General features: G+C 44.5%; 1 protein-coding gene across 1 annotated transcript in view; it reads left to right on the top strand.

The window, feature by feature from the left end:
- Window positions 1-20,490, top strand: part of LOC134910838 (uncharacterized) — a 268,706-nt gene that overhangs the window by 44,166 nt on the left and 204,050 nt on the right. Inside the window, exons 5-6 of the mRNA XM_063919222.1 lie at window positions 1,825-1,985; window positions 2,989-3,165. Coding sequence (XP_063775292.1) covers window positions 1,825-1,985; window positions 2,989-3,165 — 338 coding nt within the window. The remainder of the gene's footprint in view (window positions 1-1,824; window positions 1,986-2,988; window positions 3,166-20,490) is intronic.

The raw sequence follows: 20,490 nt of genomic DNA, 5'->3' as shown, positions 1-20,490 counted from the left end.
TCCTGCTGCAGCATGGTCCTGTGTAGCTCTGCCCCTTACTCCCATCTAGCTCCGCCCACTTTCCCCCCTCCCGGCCACTGAATGTCACACAGGGGAGGGGAGGGGGGAGAGGAGGCTTTGTGCTGCCGGCGCCGATGGGGAGAGGAGGCTTTGTGCTGTCGGCGCCGAGGGGGAGAAAAGGTGTTGTGCTTCCGGTGCCGCTGCATGCGTGTAGTGTCACTGACACTGCACAGCACTCTCACCTTTTACAATGATTCAGCCAGTCACACAGTTCTGCCAGCCAGTCACTATTGTTAGTGCCGGTGTCCCAACGCGCCGCATTACAGGGAAGTAGACGCACTACATAAACTACAGCTCCCAGCAGCTCTTAGCGCCGAAGCATTCCGCCCCTTAGGGCTGCTGGGAGCTGTAGTTTATTGCGTACATCTTCTTCCCTGTAATGCGGCACATTGGGACACCGGCACGAACAATAGTGACTGGCTGCTGTGCGAGTCTCTGGGAGAGCTGCTGCCAAAAGGAGGACAGCAGCTTAGATGCTGACAGGAGGAGAAGCAGGATAAGCATTACCCGCCTCTCCCCCACTCGCAGTACCTCTGGGTCCCATCCGCGGCACCCCCACACACCCCCTCCAGCGCCCGCGATAGCTCCGGACCCCCTCCCACACCCTCAGCGACCCCGCACCTCCCACCACATCCACCCCTCTCCCACCCGGGACAACCCCGCAACTGCTCCTCCCCCACCCGCAGCGCCTCCGGACCACCACCCGCGGCACCCATGCACCCTCCCCCACCTGCGGCACCACCGCAACCGCCTCTCCCGTGGCACCCCAGGATCCCATCCGCCTCTTCCCCGCACCCCCTACTCCCCCAACCAAAGTACCTACTAGGTGATTCACCAGGCCCTGCGTGCGCTGTTTACGCCTTTGCAAGGGGCTTCCACCCCTTAACCATTGCACGCCCTTTGTCCGTGCAATATTTAACCACTCACACAATTATGATTGGAGGTAATACTCCATATAATAAAAATATTGCATGCCACAAGGGTGTGCAAGGGTTAACGGGGTGTAGCCCCTTACGACGGTGTGAAGAGCGCCTGTAGGGCGCGATGAATCACCTAGTGTGTACATATTTGCAGTTGAGGTTGTGATGGCTCCAGGGGGGCGTCTCTGTTCATTTCAGGGCTGCAGCTTCACTTATTAGCAGTTCCGTTGCCTAGAAAATTGCATTTGCATACAGACAGACAGGTAGTTCAGAATATAAGATAATACCAGTTCATAAATGGTCCTCTAATTATGACGCAATGCTCAGGTGCGTCATATGGGTACAAAGCGGATCGCTGCTGAGCGATGTGTTTTACGAAGAATCCATTCGCACTGCCGATTGCAAGGTGATTGACAGGAAGAGGGCGTTTGTGGGTGGCAACTGATTGTTTTCAGGCAGTGGTTGGAAAAACGCAGGCGTGTCGAAGCGTTTGCAGGGCGGGTGTCTGGCGTCAATTCCGGGCCTGGACAGGCTGAAGTGATCGCAGCGGCTGAGTAAGTCCTGGGCAACTCAGAAATTGCACAAAGTTTTTTTGTACCTCTCGGCTGCACATGCAATCGCACACTTGCAAAGCTAATATACACTCCCCTCTAGGAGGCGACTATCTGATCGCTGGACTGCAAAACACTCCAAGCGAGCGATCAGGTCTGAATGAGGGCCATTATGCAAACTTAGTTTAATTGCAAATGTTCTATAAAGAAGGATTAAAGGACCCATTTAAACTGTTCACAAATTTAGTTTTTTATGCTATATTCATTTCTTTGATGTTTCTTTGTAATTCCAGGCAAACCGTTTGATAATACCATGATTATAAACGCTGCTGTTTCCAATATAATTGTTTCCATATTACTCAGCCATCGATTTGATTATGAGGATCCGACACTCTTGAGGCTGTTAAAAATGGTCAATGAAAATGTCAGATTAGTTGGCAGCCCAATGGCCATGGTAAGCACCTACATCTCATGTACTGTATACCCCTCATCCGCTAAGTGGCACAGCCATGCTTCCCCATGGTCTGCACTGATGCTTTGCTCACAATAAATACAAATACACATTTATCTTTGTGTAAATAAATAATTTTGTATACCATTTGATGCAGTTCAGTGTTAGAATTGGTTACAAATTGAAATATAGTCATTGTGTCGCTGATACTGTCTGGAGGTACCATAAGTGGTTCCTATAGCCACACGTTCGCAGGTTGGGGGTGGATTCATCAGTTGTTGAACTGAGTATGAACAGTTCATGTAATCAGTGTGACATTTTACTGTGACACGTTGCTTGTAATGTAGGTGCTCTAACTTTTTGTTTTGTAATATATGGGTGGTCATTCTGAGTTGTTCGCTCGCTAGCTACTTTTAGCAGCATTGCAAACGCAAAGCCGCCGCCCTCTGGGAGTGTATCTTAGCTTAGCAGAATAGCAAATAAAAGATTAGCAGAATTGCTACTAAATATTTTCTTGCAGTTTCTGAGTAGATCCGGACCTACACACAGATTGCGATCACCTCAGTCCATTTAGTTCCTGGTTTGACGTCACAAACACGCCCAGCGTCCGGCAAGCCACTCACCTGTTTCTCCAGCCACTCCTGCGTTTTCTGCTGGCACGCCTGCGTTTTTTAGCACACTCCCGGAAAACGCTCAGTTACCACCCAGAAACACCCACTTCCTGTCAATCATTCTCCGATCAACAGAGCGACTGAAAAGCTTTGTTCGCCCGTGAGTAAAATAGCATAGTTTTGTGTAAAATTGCATAGCGCGTGCGCCCTGCGGTGCATACGCATGCGCAGAACTGCCGGATTTTAGCCTATTAGCAATTCTGCTAAAAATAGCAGCGAGCGAACAACTTGGAATGACCACCATTGTTTTTTATTAAAAAAAATTGTAAATTGCTTCTTGAAACTACCTACTGTATATATACAGTGCATAAATATTTTCATTTCTTTACTTTAAGCTGTACAACGCATTTCCCTCTGTGATGAGCTGGTTTCCTGGAATTCAGAAAACATTGGCCAACAATAGAGATGATATCTTCCAATTCGTAAGAGAGACTTTCACCGCCCAGAAGAAAGAATTGGATGCTAATGACCAGCGGAATCTTATTGACAGGTTTCTGGTGAAACAGCAGGAGGTAATGCAGCACTCACTGACCCTTGTGATGTGATTTTATAATAAAATACGCCTCACATTCTGAACTGCCTAGAGCATAATAAGTCATAACACGAACATGGAATGCATACAGTATAATACCTCCTGTGCAGCATTGTTCACTGTATAGTATAATATTTCTTTTAAAACCCTGATTTCTTTAGGGTTCAGTAATCCTAATTGTCAAAGGACATCTATAAGAACTAACAAAAGAACAGATTTTACTCACTATTTCAGTGAGCTGTATTGATAGGAATGTCCATTCGGTTATGTACAGTAGTTCATTCAGCTTTTCACATGGATATTTAAAGCAGTGAATGCCATTTTAAATGTGAGTCTATATAAGCATAAATACTGCACATTGCTTTTCGCAGTATCAATCTGATACAAAAAAGCTAAGAATTAAGAAAAGAAAAAATCATAAATATACTGTTGAAAAATAATGCAAAAGTAAAGCATAATGGGGGTCATTCCGAGATGATCGTAGCTGTGCTAAATTTAGCACAGCTACGATCATTCACACTGACATGCGGGGGAACGCCCAGCACAGGGCTATCCTGCCCCGCATTTCAATGCCGACCCCCCCCCCCCCGCAGTAGTGCAAATACATACAGCGGCGATGCCTTTGTACTTCAAGAGTAGCTCCTAACCAGCGCAGCTTTAGTGTGCTGGCCCGGGAGCTACTCATCGCTCCCCAGCCTGCAGTGGCTGCGTGTGATGTCACGCCGCCGCTGCGGCCCGCTCCCCGTTCGGTCCGGCCACGCCTGCGTTGGCCGGACCGCGCCCACGAAGTGGCGGCCAAACACTGCCGTTACCCCCCCCTTCCCCCGCCCAGCGACCACCTCTGCCTGTCAATCAGGCACCGGCACATGCGCAGTTCTGACCCGATCACACCGCTGCGATAAACTGCAGCGTGCGATCGGGTCAAAATGACCCCCAAAGTGTAATAAAAAAGTAACTTAGGATATGTCACTTCCTGTTTCATGGAACTAAGGTCCGCTTCCTTTGGCACATGAAATCCAAATGAGAAGGGTGTGGATCATTAGATCGACAGTGTCTAGGTCGACAATGTTTAGGTCGACCACTATAGGTCTATAGTCACTAGGTCGACAGGGTTGGAAGGTCAACAGGGTTTCTAGGGCAACATGTGCTAGGTCGACAGGTCAAAAGGCCAACATGATTTTTTTTTTTGGAGGGTGTCGTTTTCTTTGTACATTGACCGGGAAGCCCAATTAGTGCACCGTGTCCCCTCGCATGGCTCGCTTCGCTTACCATGCTTCGTTCCAATCGTAGTCCACGTGGATGGTTAAGTATGAAAAAGTTCCAAAAAAATGTGAAAAACTCATGTCGACCTTTTGACCTGTCGACCTAGCTCATGTCGACCTAGAAACCCTGTCGACCTTCCAACCCTGTCGACCTAGTGACTGTTGACCTATAGTGGTCGACCTAAACATTGTCGAGCTGGACAGTGTCGATCTTCAGACCGGATCCCAAATGAGATGTAGGACTTTAAAAGGATCAAGGTTAGTTATACATGACAGGATTGTTAGGAATAACAAAAAAAAGGATCTGGCAATAAGGAGAATAAGATGTTGAGGAGAAATAAATGTGTGTGATAAAAAGTAATTTGGCATAAAAATGATTGATAGGTTAGGAACGTAAAAAGGTAGTATTGCTGCATGTGACTGACAATCTGCATCGTAGTGTAATAAAGCCAGCACAGTGTGAATAATAATCTGAGCTTGGGGAGCTTACCGATGAGATGTGCAGCAGCTCCTGACACAATTACTGGCCGTGGTGGTGGGTGATCTTACTGTCTCACCTGTCATCTGTTTACCCGGTTGTTGGTCAGTGGTGCCGGAGCTGAAGCCGTGACCGCTAGTGAGCAAACATGCGCCAATGTTAAGTGACGTGCTCCACCTTGCTGATGTGTTCCGTCTCTGATGCTGAGACTCGGCAGGCGGTTTCAGATGCAAGTCATCTGTGTCTCTGCGCTTTGGACTTCCATGGCTCACAGTTACTAGTGGTATGATGAAGTCTGTGTTCTCTCCCAATACAACAAAGTCCTATCCAGAATAAGTGGGTGCTGTTCCCTGTAACGCGTTTCGCACCCTTAGATGCTTTGTCAAAGAGCATTTGAAAAAGCATCTAGCGGTGGTAAAAACGGAGGACAGGTGAGACAGTAAGATCACCCACCACCACGGCCAGTAATTGTGTCGGGAGCTGCTGCACATCTCATCGGTAAACTCCCCAAGCTCAGATTATTATTCACACTGTGTTGGCTGAATATGTATGTACATTCACTTACCTGTGCGCAACCAGTGTAAACACGTATAAGGAAGTCCAGAAATATCCAATATAGGACTATGGCCCTCATTCCGAGTTGATCGGTCGCAAGGCGAATTTAGCAGAGTTACACACGCTAAGCCGCCGCCTACTGGGAGTGAATCTTAGCTTCTTAAAATTGCGACCGATGTATTCGCAATATTGCGATTACTAACTACTTAGCAGTTTCAGAGTAGCTCCAGACTTACTCTGCCTGTGCGATCAGTTCAGTGCTTGTCGTTCCTGGTTGACGTCACAAACACACCCAGCGTTCGCCCAGGCACTTCCCTCCGTTTCCCCGGCCACTCCTGCGTTTTTTCCGGAAACGGTAGCGTTTTCAGCCACACGCCCCTGAAACGCCGTGTTTCCGCCCAGTAACACCCATTTCCTGTCAATCACATTACGATCGCCGGAGCGAAGAAAAAGCCGTGAGTAAAAATACTATCTTCATAGTAAAGTTACTTGGCGCAGTCGCAGTGCGAACATTGCGCATGCGTACTAAGCGGATTTTCACTGCGATGCGATGAAAAATACCGAGCGAACAACTCGGAATGAGGGCCTATATTTTTAATCAAACATTGATGTAGACTATTTTTTCAAATATTTTCCTTTGCATATTTTTGTTTTTGGAAACCCATTTGTGTCATGTGACTTTTTTTTATACTGAAAGAGCATTTTATGCCACGTGAGATAAAAGCAATACAAACAGATTTTATATATATATATATATAAATATATATCGGGTCTCCTCCAGTTGTCCGCCTAGCTTGCACAGGATGCAGGGTTTCTGGCTAGATAGGAAATACTGTACAGAAATGCTAAGCATGGTAATTTGACACCCAGGAACATAGGGAGGAGTTTTTATCTAATTAGTACACTAGTAGAACATACTGTACAGAGATACTACGGACAGTGATTTGGAATCCAGGAACTTAGGGAGGAGCTTTTATCTCTCTCCATTATACTTAGAAAGATTATAATGGAGAGAGATAAAAGCTCCTCCCTAAGTTCCTGGATGCCAATTCACTGTACTTAGTATCTCTGTACAGTATGTACCAGTGCCGTAACTAGGCATTTTAGCGCTGTGTGCAAGAAACGACAGTGCCCCCCCCCCCCATGTAAGATAGGGGCACTGCGCGCCATAGGCACGCGAAAAATTTATAAGGGCGTGGCTTCACGGGGAAGGGGCGTGGCCACAAAATAATAGCAATTCATACTACGGTGCACAGTAGTCTACATTATTCAAATTACGCTGCACAGTAGCGCCATTACACCAGGTAGAGCCCCTTTTATACATTACAGCAGACAGCGTCCCCCTTTTTACACATTACAGCAGACAGTCCCCCTTTTTACACATTGCGGCAGCCAGTCCCCCTTTTTACACATTGCGGCAGCCAGACCCCTCTTTACACATTGCGGCAGCCAGTCCCCCTTTTTACACATTGCGGCAGCCAGTCCCCCTTTTTACACATTGCGGCAGCCAGGCCCCCTCTTTACACATTGCGGCAGCCAGTCCCACTTTTTACACATTGCAGCAGCCAGTCCCCCTTTTTACACATTGCGGCAGCCAGGCCCCCTCTTTACACATTGCGGCAGCCAGTCCCCCTTTTTACACATTGCGGCAGCCAGTCCCCCTTTTTACACATTGCGGGAGCCAGTCCCCCTTTTTACACATTGCGGCAGCCAGTCCCCCTTTACACATTGCGGCAGCCAGTCCCCCTTTTTACACATTGTGGCAGCCAGGCCCCCTCTTTACACATTGCGGCAGCCAGTCCCCCTTTTAACACATTGAGGCAGCCAGTCCCCCTTTTTACACATTGCGGCAGCCAGTCCCCCTTTTTACACATTGCGGCAGCGGCAGCCAGTCCCCCTTTTTACACATTGCGGCAGCCAGTCCCCCTTTTTACACATTGCAGCAGCCAGTTCCCCTTTTTACACATTGCGGCAGCGGCAGCCAGTCCCCCTTTTTACACATTGCGGCAGCCAGTCCCCCTTTTTACACATTGCGGCAGACGGTGTCCCCCTGAGAGAGAGAGAGAGAAAGAGAGAGAAAGAGAAAGAGAGATATACTTACCATCTCCCTGCTGGCAGTCAGGCTCCTCATGCAGCTTCCTTGGTGCAGGCAGTGAGGTGAGAAGGAGGAGGAGGGAGGGGGAGCAGGGAGCCGCAGCAGCGCTATGTCATTGGTAGTAAGCGCCGCTGCAGCATCCCCCTCTCCTTCCGTATTGGCTGCCCGGCGCTGCTGTGGATCCTGGGATGCAGGAACCGCATCCCAGCATCCACAGCAGCGCTGGGCAGCCAATACAGAAGGAGAGGGGGATGCTGCAGCGGCGCTTACTACCAATGAAATAGCGCTGCTGCAGCTCCCTGCTCCCCCTCCCTCCTCCTCCTTCTCCGCTGCCCGGCGCTGGTCTCTTCTCCCTCCACAGCGCGGTGCACGGCGCACGGCGCACACAGCAGAGGCGGCATGTAATGAGTCAATTTGACTCATTACATGCCGCTGGCCGTGCGCCCTCAGGGCAACTGCGCTGTGTGCCAAGCCCACTTGGCACACACGTAGTTACGGCCCTGGTATGTACTACTGCTCTCAAGTTCCTATTTATTTTGTTGCGTCCACACAGACACAATTTGACATATTGCTGCTAAACATACATCATTAAGGTAAATACAGTGTTTCCCACATTATAAGCGCCTGAACACATATATGTATCATAATAATACTGTCCCATGTAACTTGTTAGTATGACATTTTTCAGCCGAATGTTAATTAGCTCACAGTTGTTAGTAAGAGCAATTACACACACATAACAATTCTACTCTTGCCATGATGATATATTATTACCAGTTATAATATATGATTAAAGACATAATATTTATGAAACCTATGTGCCCAGATTTTATATGTACAGCTCACTAAACAGGAGTGAATAAAATTTTGTTATGTTTTGTTCCTACGAAAGAAATGTCCTTTGACAATTAGAAGGATTATAGAATCAGACAATATTTTATTATATGGCTGATACATATGTGTCCTCCTAGATTGTGCATGCACAATGAGGAATAGCAGAAGCACGCATACACACACACACACACACACACACACACTATTCAATAACTACAGTATATATGGGAGACTGGCTTGTGCAATTTAGCACGGCATGCTGTGAGCCGTACACATTGCACAGGCCAGTTCTAGTCCTTGTGGCGCCCAGAGGGAAGGTTTCCATTGGCTCCCAGCACCCCCCCCCCCCCCCAAGAGGTAAAACAGTGTTAGTATACTATAGGGGCATGGATTCATGGGGAAGGGGCGTGATCACAGTTATGCCCCCTGTAGCTGTGCTCTCAGCAGTTGTGCCCCCGGTACTGTGCCCCCTGTAGCTGTGCCTTCAGTAGTTGTGCCCCCTGTAGCTGTGTCGCTTACAAAAAAATATATAAATAAATACTCACCATCCCCACTCCTGCTTCCCGACCGCTGCTGCCCTCTGTCTCCGGCCGGTGGCGCCGCTCCACGGATCTATGGGAGAGACATCATGAATTCTCCCCAATCGCACCGCATAAACACTAAAGGTCAATTATGACCTCTAGCGTCAATGTTGGATATATTGTAAGTATTTATTGCATCCACCAACAAATTACCTTGGGATATGATCTAATTAAAGTGAACAAAATTAGACATATGAAAGAAAGGGGGGTGGGGGGGGGAGATGGGAACAGGGAGAAAGATCAATTTTTAGTTGAATAATATAAAATAAAAATGGGGAAGGGAAAGATGAGTGTAATAATAAGTCCAGAAGCTAGTGCAGTGGAGCGTAGCATCCCACCTCCTTAAATTGCACTAATATTGTACCGCATTGTCTGTCAATAAGAATGACAACACAGTCCCAGATTGACATATGAGCTCAAAAAATTAAAGACTATGAAAAATGATATTGGGAATTGAAAGTCTGTTAAACAGGTGAATGCTGTCCTCCAGGGGATGATTGATTCCGGCTGTGATAGCAATGAACGGGGTACCCCTAGTGGATGTACGGAGGGATAGGCATACAGAGGGATAGGCATCTAATTGCTCCGGACTGGCCGCCCTCTACCTACGTCTGGGGTAGCTGAAAGTTGCCCGTGTCCACAGACACTATCCGCTAGCCAGATCGTCGGGATGCGGTCCTGTCTCTGAGGGGAAAGGGACACTAACTTTGAGAGCCGAATCGGGACTGTCCGCTGTGTCCTTCCCCTTTTACAGAGCTGTTATCTGCGTCTCCTGCACTTGTTTTCCGGCGTCTGTCTCCACCTCACTTCACTGCCCATCTTGCAGCTGCTGGTTTAGGATCCTGTTTCCTGGTTCCGAAACTCGCGGTCACGTGACTCTGGTCCTCGTCCTTCGGTGCCTCCGGAGTCGCTGTGTGCTGAAAAACTGGGTTGAATGTCAGGGAGCACTGCTGTGTTGACAAATTGATAATGTCCTGTGCACACTGATAGTTCTGTAATGTTCTCCTACGCGTATCGACCCTTCTGGGTCTTCGTCAGGGAGTCCGTGATTGCCATCTTTGATGAGGGCTATTTATGCCCAAACTTCATTATGTCATAAAAGGGGGGGTGTTCATTGGATATTCCAGAGTAAAGAGGGAAAGAAAAATATAGGAAGCAGAAAAAAAGAGAAATGAAAAGAGAGCAGTACAGAAATATAATATTGCTAATAAGGATTGACCATCAATTCTATATTTACTAATTAAAAATCCCTTGGTAAATTCAGCCTTATAACCTAATGGTATTAGTATATTATAAATTCTTAATTTACTCAGTAAAGAAGATGAATAAACGTTGTTTTATTTGGATTCTAAATAATTACTGTTCTCACTTCATTGTCTACATTAAGGCCATGTGGTTTGAGTGTCTTCAATGTATAAATCCATTTAAGCTCTTCTTTATTGATTTGATTTAAAAAGTCCCCCCCCCTCCAATTTGGTAACAATAACTTAATACCTAAAATCTTCATGCCTGCAGGATTGTTCCCATGTATTTCTTTAAAGTGATTGGATAAATTATGTGTCTCCAGTCCATTTTTCACGTTCTTCATGTGCGCCTTGTTTTCAATGGTCTTATAGTTCTTCCTACATATTGTAGATGACATGGGCATTCTATGAGATAGATTACTCCTTTACTTTGGCAGGAAATGTGTTCCTGTATATCAAAACTCTCACCAGTTCTCTTAGATTCAAAACTGGTGATTTTCTTAGTACTGACTTTGTGTGTTTTGCAGTAGTTACATGAGCCACAATGAAAGAAACCTTTACTGAGTTTCTGCCCTGTTATGGTACTCTGTGTTAGCTCTATCTTTTTTAGATGGCTATGTGATAATTTAGAGTTTAGATCTGGTGTTCTTCTGTAGACCACTTTAGGTCTAGAGGAAAGTGTGTTAGCCAGTACGTCATCCTCTAAGAGGATGTGCCAATGTTTGGATAATATTTTCTCAAGTTGCCTGTTATTAGTACTGTATTGTGTCAAAAAACTGTCTTATACTCTTCACTTGGTTCCTCCTTGTTTTTGTATGTTAAAAGGGTATCTCTTTCTAGCTCTTTGGCTGTTTGTAAATCTCGCTCAAGTACCTCTTCCTTCTACCCCCTCTCTAGGAATTGTTGTTTTATTTCTCCAGCTTGTGTTCGAAAATCTTCTAATTTGGTGCAATTTCTCCTAACTCTTTTGAATTGACCTAACGGGATGTTCCGCAGCCAATTGGGATGATGTCCACTAGTGTTCAGGATATAGCTATTCACATCTACACTTTTCTGATAAGTTTTGGTGTGTATATTGGAATTTTCTACAAAAACAGTTATGTCCAAGAAATTAACTGTGGATCGGCTGTACTCTGTGGTGAATATTAAATTACTAGTGTTTGAATTGATATGTGTCAGGAAATCTAGTAGTTTCTCTTCCGTGCCCTGTGAGATGAAAATCACATTGTCTATATACCTGCGCCTGAGAACTAGGTTTGTCCCAAAGTCATGTCCACGCCAGATGTTACTGTCCTCCCAACTACTCATGAACAAATTAGCATAACTTTGAGCAAACCTGGTCCCCATCGCTGTGCCTGTAGTCTTTCTGTAGTAGGTATCTTCGAACCAAAAATAATTGTGTTGTAAAATGAAATTTATACAGTCCAAAATTAAAAATTATTGTTTCACATCCAAGGTCGGATCCGATGATAGAAAATGGTCCACTGCATCTAGACCCTGCTTTTGGTCTATGATTGTGTACAGGGATGTTACGTCACTTGTGCAGATCCAATAGTCCTCTGACCAAGTGACATTACCCAGAGTTCTAGTTATGCCTGTCGTGTCTCTTATGTAAGACTTTTGTGTTTGTACATATGTTTGTAGATACGAATCAATATATTGTGACAAATTTGATGTGAGAGAGCCTATTCCTGATATTATTGGGCGGCCTGGTGTATTGAGTTTATTTTTATGTACTTTTGGCAAATAATAGAAGACAGGAAGGATGGGGTTTGTGATGTCCAAGAAACTATGTTCTTTTTTTGTTAGTATGCCTGTTTCTAATCCTTCTTTGAGTAACTTATGTAAGCAATTCTTGTATTTGCATGTTGGGTCTTGTGCAAGTATTTCATATGTGTTTTTGTCACTGAGGATTCTAAGTGATTCTGCTGTGTAGTTCTTCTTGTCTAGCAAAACTACTCCCCCCCTTTATCCGCGGGTTTTATCACTAGTTCTCTGTTGTTACTGAGATCCTTGAGTGCATTCCTTTCTGTTGTTGTCAGATTGATTGTCCATGGTTTGGTTTCCAATTTGTCTAAATCATGTGTTACTAATTGTTCAAAGGTGTTAATGAGGGAACCCCTCATATGTTGTGGGTAAAAATTGGACTTTGGCTTCAGATTTGCGTGTTGATGTTTTGTCTGTGTCCTTTGGCTCTGTGAAAGTTATTGGTCCTTTATCATAATATTTGGCAAAGGTTAATTTTCTAGTGAATCTGTGCAAGTCTAGGTATGTCTCAAATTTGTTCAACTGTTTTGTTGGTGCGAACTTCAGACCTTTGTTTAGCAGTGTTATGTGTTCATCTTTGAGTCTGACTGTGCTCAAATTGAATATACCTTTGGTTTCTACTTTTGGTTGTTGTTTCTCTTGTCTTCCTATTACCTCCACCTCTACATCCTTGTCTAGATCTTCCAACTTTCATTTGATTGGTGTCACCAGGTTTTGTTCGTAGGACTGAGGACCTGCGCTCTTTCCTAAAAAATGGTCTGCACATTTTGTCTTAATTTCCTGTTCAGTATTCTGCGTATCTAGATTCTCGGTAGAAGGAATGTCTTCTAAGTTGACTGATAATTGAAATCCCTTTTCCAGTGAAACCCTTGTTAGATTTTCGTAATCATGAACCTCTTCAATACTGTATGTTGAAAAGTCAGTCTCTTGAGCAGTTTCGAGATCAGACTTATCTGTACTTGCCTTTCTATCTTCAGGGATGTCAGTTTTATTTATGACTCTTGATGTTCTGTGATGTAATCTCGTCATGTATTGGTGTTCGTAGTAATGTGGATGTTAATTTTTGTTTAATGATATGTTTCTTATCTGTTTTATCTTTCCCTATCTTGTCCCTTAGGATCTTTGATTTTTTTTGTGGCTATTTCTTCCTCTACCTTTCTCAATCTATTTTTTTAAATCTTTTCTAGTTGTTGGAATTCTTTGTCTTGTTTGTGTTCTTCTAATGCTGACTGTAATGCAGAGCCGGCCCTAACCAATATGATGCCCTAGGCAAAATTTTGATTGGTGCCCCCTAGCACCACCGCTGGTTCCGCCTCTGACCTTGCACCTCTTTCCCAGCACCATCATCCCTCATCCATAACAGTCCTTATTTTGGTGTTTGTACCCCCTATATTTTAAATAGGAACAGTTCGCACATTTGGCGCACAGCCCAAAAAGTGGTGTGTTTTTTCTGGCAAGGGGCATGGCCACACAATAGTAACCCCAATTCCAATTATGCCACACAGTACTGCAACTTTATTCACATTTGATCATGTGATAGTGTCCATAATTCATATTACATCCCACAGTAGTATCACTTTACCTTCTAAACGTTACTCCTCACAGGAGAGCCCCTTATTCACATTACATCACACTGAATTGCTCTTTATTCACATTACACCACACTCTATTGCTCTTTATTCACATTAGATGACACAGTAGTGCCCTTTCTATATGCAACGCCACATAGTAGAGCACCTTATACACATAATGCCACACATTAGTAATGCATGTATACACCTAATTGCACACAATAATGCCCCTTACACATATGAGACACCTTATTAATGTCCTTATAAACATAATGCGCCTTACACATTATGACGGCCTTTATTAATGCCCTTTTACACATAAGGGGGTAAATTTACTAAGATGGGAGTTCTATTTAAGATGAGATGTTGCCCATAGCAACCAATCAGATTCTACTTCTCATTTATCTAGCACCTTCTAGATGATAGTACCTGGAATCTGATTGGTTGCTATGGGCAACATCCCATCTTAAATAGAACTCCCATCTTAGTAAATTTACCCCAATGTCTCTTACACATATGCCGCACATTATTAATACCCTTATACACATAATGACACACATAGTGCCCCTACACATTTGCTGCACATTATTAGTGCCCCTATACACATAATGACACACATACAGTAGTACCCTGTTACACATATGCCGCACATTATTAATGCCCTTATACACATAATGACTCACATAGTGCCCCTTACACATATGTTGCACATTATTAATGCATTTTTACATGACACACATAATGCTCCTTACACATATTCCGAACACTACTGCACAACCAACCCACTCATATGCACACAGCACTCACACTGCCACTAACACTGTGACCTCTGCCTCTGCTTGTATACAGATGTGTCCTCATAAATCTTGCCTCAATGCTAACGTCGGGCACCTTTTTTATGAAAATGCATCTTATTTGCATTGCTATGTTGCTAGGATGCACAAGCAGCTTCTGCTGATTAAAATGATATGCAGCATGCCTATATACTGTGTGAGACTGTGGCTGTATCTGCATATGAAATGCTACACATAGAATATAGGCATGCCGCATATCATTTTAATCAGGAGAAGCTGCTGATGCCCCTAGGCATATCAAATGCCCTAGGCAATTGCCTAGTTTGCTTATGCCTATGGCCGGCTCTGCTGTAATGACTCAATCTCTGTGTCAGTTCTGTTTCATGTGTACCAAGAATCAATTGGATTAATTGTGTTGAACAATTTTGTAAGATGTTGTTCCATTTGTCCATTAACTGAGGGTCATCTATATTTTGTGTTGGAATTTTCTTAATTTTGAGACCTTTTGGTATAAGATGGTGTTGTAAATACCAATGTAATGTTTTGTTGTTCCACCATACCTTGGATTCTCTTGTTGCTAGTCTTTCTAGTTTCAAAAATAGATCACAGAATTTATTTACACTATTGTGTGTTGCAGTTGTGTGATCTAGATTCATGAAAACTAAGTTTGCACTAGTGGCTCTGTCTTTCCTAAGATCTAAAATACCCATATAAGGGGCCACTGGATACTGGGTTTACAAAACGTGAGTATACAACAGATGTATCTTGCGCTCTACCTACAAGGGTATATGTGAATGGCAGCAGAATTGCAATCGAGGCTAAACACAAAACCTCAAAGAAAATAATCAATATACAGGGGGTTTTTGCAACTGCGCCTAAAAAATTACCAGTTTGACAATGTTGGATATATTGTAAGTATTTATTGCATCCACCAACAAATTACCCTGGGATATGATCTAATTAAAGTGAACAAAATTAGACATATGAAAGAAAGGGGAGGGGGGTATGGGGGGGGGGGGGAGATGGGAACAGGAAGAAAGATCAAATTTTAGTTGAGTAATATAAAATAAAAATGGGGAAGGGAAAGATGAGTGTAATAATAAGTCCAGAAGCTAGTGCAGTGGAGCGTGGCATCCCACCTCCTTAAATTGCACTAATAGTGTACCGCAGTGTCTGTATAAAAATCATGCCCTAGTATAGTGTGCAAATTATATGGAATACTGTCACGTTCGGCTTGAATTGAGGATCTGATGACTCATAAGTGATTGAGGGAGCAGCTTTCGGCAAAGGAAGGAAACAAGGTGGCTGAATGTAGTTCTTACTCATGGATTGAAGACTTGGGCTCAAAGATGAAAAGGGGTAGGCAATAAGAACAATGACCGAGAACGATACACTGAACAAAGATTAATTCAATTTTACTGAGACCTTGAATGAAGAGATGACTTGTGATTTGTAAATGATGCTGAAGAACACTGAATAAGGGGATGACTTGTGATTTGTAGACGATGCTGAAGAACACTGAATGAGGTGATGACTTGTGATTTAAAAACAATGCTGAAGAACATGGAATGAGGTGATGACTTGTGATTTGTAAATGATGTTGAAGAACACGGAATGAGGTGATGACGTGTGATTTGCAAATGATGCTGAAGAACACGGAGCGCTGAGAGCACAGTCAGCAAATGAAGACCCTCTACCAGATAGGGGACCCAGCGGTTACACCGCAAGGGCAGGTGGACTGAGAGCAAATGACTGCAATAACAGAACTGACCACCAGGCGGCCACACACAGAACCAGGATACCAGGGGTTAACCTGGGAGCGCAGAGCTTGAGCACCTTACAGCAGCAAGTAACTTGAAGCACTGGCACCATAGTTAAGCATCAACCCCTTTTCATAAGGGAAAACTGCACCAGATTGGCTGGACGTGAACTGGGATACCCATTGGCTTGGCTTAGTCTCCAATATGGTGGCTCCCTGCACAGAGGACACACGTGGAACCAGCACACACCCACTATCTCTGGCCTCAGCCTCCAAGACGCCGCACTCCAGAAACAGGACACTTGGAAGCAGACACCTCTGGCTGCCATGCCCCGCTCCCCAAGACCCGGACCCCGGCCTTTAGATGCCTTGCAGCCGCACCGGAGGACCTTGCTGCCACAGCTCCTATCTGCTGCAGCCACACCAGCCAGCTAACAGGAAGGCCGCAGGCACCAGTAGCAGAGGTACAGTAAGACTCCGGATGCTGACAGTACCCTTTTTAGGGTGGTCTCCGAACACCTACGCTGCTTAGTGGGCTTCTTGCCATGAAAGGCACAAATCAGTCTTGGAGCATGAACATCCTCTGCAGCCACGCAAGATCTCTCCACTGGACCATATCCCCTCCAATCTATGAGATACTGGAGATGACCATACCTCTTGCGGGAGTCAGGAAGCTTATGAACCTCAAATTCCTCATTTTGAGCGGCTTGAACCTTGGGATGTTTAGGGAAAGCTTCCCAAAAATTATTTAGTACAAGAGGCTTTAGCAGAGAAATGTGAAAGGCATTAGGGATTTTCAAATAGGGAGGCAGTTTCACCTTGTAAGAAACAGGATTTAACACTCTTTTAGTAGAATATGGACCAATGAATCTTGGAGCAAACTTCATGGTAGGGACGTTGAGTCTGAGGTTTCTGATGGATATCCAAACACGAGCGCCCACTTTGAGACTAGGAACAGCCTTCCTTTTTTGATTGGCGTACGTCTTATATTTCTGGGAAGTCTTAAGTAGTGCCTTTTGAATTTGTCCCCAAATCTTAGTGAACTGAAGAAGAGCGGACTCAGCAGCAGGAACCTCAAGAGCTGGGAGAGATTCAAAGGAAGGAACTTGTGGATGAAAACTGAACTGTAGTTAATGAAGAAAGGAGTGGAATTGGTAGAGGAATGGTATAGGTTATTGTGTGCAAACTCAGCAAATGGGAGGTAATCCATCCTGCCATCCATGAACAAATGTAAGAAAGTTTCCAGATCCTGGTTGACTCTTTCAGTCTGTCCATCAGTCTGGGGATGAGAGGCTGAAGAGAACTTGCCCATGAATTGAGGACCCCGATCAGAAACTATTTCCTGTGGGAGACAATGCAAACAAAAAATCTATGAGAAAAACAATTTGGATAGCTGAGGAGCAGAGGGAAGGCCGGTGAGGGGTATGAAGTATGCCATCTTTGAAAATCAGTACACAAAGACCCAAATGGTGTTGTGCTCTCTGGAGACTGGCATATCAGTTATGAAATCCATAGAGATGTGAGTCCAAGGCTTTTGAGGTGTTGGAAGTGGATGAAGAAGACCCGAAGGAGATGTCTGTGGAATTTTATGTTGAGCACACTTGGAACAGGCTGCTACAAATTCAAATCAAATTCAAAATCCATTTTAAGATGAGGCCACCAGTAGAATCTTTGAATTAACTTGAGGTCTTAAGACCACCAGCATGACCAGTGATAGATGAAGAATGAACCCACATAAGCAATTTCCTGTCTTGGTGCCACAAAAGTTCTCCCCGGGGGAGGAAGAGTAACAGTATGAGCAGAAGCAAATGAAGCCGTATTCAGAAAAAATTGTTTCTCAGAGGAGTCGAGTGAATCATCCATTTGAAAATCACGAGAAAGTGTTTCTGCTCTTCGATTTAAGGTTCCTGGGTGGTAAGAGAGTTTGAAGGAGAACCGAGAGAAGAACAGAGCCCAGCTGGCTTGCCGTGGGTTTAAAAAATGAGCTGTCTGGAGGTACAGAAGATTCTTGTGATCCGTACTAACAGATATAGGATGTTGGGCTTCCGCTAATAAATATCGCCACTCTTCAAGAGCTAATTTTATGGCCAACAGTTCTTGTTCACCAATAGGATAATTTTGCTCTGCTTGGGAGAATCTATTAGAAAAATATGCACAAGGATGACTCTTCTTATCTTCGAAGAGCTGAGAAAGAACTGCCCCGACTCCCACGGAAGAGGCATTTACTTCCACCTGAAAGGGGAGATTGAGATAAAGTTGGTGAAGAATTGGAGCGGACATGAAGGCCTCTTTTAAGAACATGAAGGCTTTCAGAGTCTCAGGTGGCCAAATTGAAGGATTGACTCCTTTCCTGGTTAACATGGTAATTGGGGCGATAATAGTGGATTAGTTCTTGATAAATTTTCTGTAAAAGTTGGCAAAGCCAAGATATCATTGGATCCCTTTTAAAAGGCAGGAAGAGTCCAATCATGAATTGCTTGGACCTTGGTTGAATCCATCTGTAGCTCCTGTCCGGCGATAATGTAACCGAAAAAGGCGATGGAGGGTACCTCAAAGGTGCACCTTTCTAACTTGCAAAAAAGACGACTTAAGACCTCCTTGACTTGCTCACGATTGACCTTCAAATCTTTAGAAAAAAATGAGAATATTGTCCAAGTATACCACTAGACAACTGTAAAGAAGATCTCTGAATATCTCGTTCATGAAGTTCTGGAAGACCGCCGGGGCATTGCGGAGACCGAAGGGCACCACTAGATTCTCGTATTGCTCGTCTCGGGTGTTAAACGTCATCTTCCATTCATCTCCAGAACAAATACGTATCAGGCTATAAGCCCCTCAAAAGTACAAACTTAGTGAAAATGGTGGTCCCTTTCACTCAATCAAATAACTCAGGAATTAGGGGCAGAGGATATCTGTTCTTCACAGTGATCTCATTTAAACCCCAGTAGTCTATGCATGGCTGCAAACCCCCATCCTTCTTTTTCACAAAAAATAATCTTGCCTTAGCCAGGTAGGAAGAGGGTCGAATAAAACCTTTACTGAAATTCTCTGAAATGTAGTCTGACATGGCCTGGGTCTCTGGAAGGGATAACCGGTATGTTCAACCTCTTGGAGGAGTCTTACCAGGTATCAAATCAATGGTACAGTCCCAACTACGATGGGGAGGCAAAGTGTCAGCTCCCTGTTTGTTAAAGGCATCTTGAAAGTCCTGATAGACTACCGGGATTTCAGAGGGATTCAAATTACAAAGAGGTTTCACAGACGCCAAGCACTCATGGAAGCAAGACTCATCCCAAGCGAGCACATCCATAATCTGCCAATCGATGCAGGGATTATGCTGTTGTAGCCAAGGGAATCCGAGTATTAATTCATGAGAGGCTTTAGGAATTACTAGGAAAGAGATGTTTTCTGAATGAAGAGCTCCAGTCTTTAATTTGAGAGTAACAGTGCAGTGAGTAATGATTACTTCGGGGATGTAACTTTCATCATGGCACAGTGATTGAAATAGGACGATCCAACTTCACCTGCTCCAGAATCGAGTAGTGCAGAAACAAAAAGAGAAGAGGAGAGCTCTAGACAAGTGGTAAGCATGGATTCTTTCCTGAAAGATAATTCCGGGGAGACTCCTAACTTAACCTCTCCGGCATAAGTTATTAGCGGGAGTTTCCCGGACGATGACCGCAGGACTTGACAAAGTGATCACCCACTCCGCAATAAATACAGAGGTTACCTCATCTCCGCCTTTGTCGTTCTTCATCAGTGAGATGGGACCGGTTAACCTGCATGGGTTCCTCTGTGGATGAAGAAGATGGACAAGGAAGAGGAGCAATCTGAGGTCTCGGATGGTCCGACTTTGATCTCTACAAGCAACGCTCTCTATACCTCAGATCCAACTTGTTGCACAGAGAGATTAGTTTGTCCAACTTGTCTGGAATGTCTAGGGTTGCTAGATCGTCCTTAATCTTGTCTGAAAGACCGTTCCAGAAAGCTGCTATGAGAGCTTACTTCATTCCAACCAAGTTCGGAAAAGAGGGTATAAAACTGGATAACGTATTGACTGATGGTTCGAGTTCCCTGTTGCAAACGCAGAATCTCCAAAGAAGCTGAAGAAGTCCTGCCTGGTTCATTGAAATCCTTCAGAAAGTTGATACAAATTCTGAGTAATTTGAAAGAATGGGATCCGCTCTCTCCCACAGAGGAAATGCCCATTCTAACGCCTGACCGGTCAGCAGAGAAACAATATAAGCTACCCTGGTCCGGGCGGTTGGGAAATTCACAGACTGTAATTCAAACTGAATCTCCCATTGGTTGAGGAAACCGCGGCATTGCTTTGGAGTACCATCAAACTTACTAGTTGAAGGTAAT

This window comes from Pseudophryne corroboree, chromosome 4 (assembly GCF_028390025.1).
Source record: "Pseudophryne corroboree isolate aPseCor3 chromosome 4, aPseCor3.hap2, whole genome shotgun sequence".
NCBI lineage: Eukaryota > Metazoa > Chordata > Amphibia > Anura > Myobatrachidae > Pseudophryne > Pseudophryne corroboree.
Note: the sequence above shows the minus strand (reverse complement) of the source record. Positions and strands in the feature narration are given on the sequence as shown.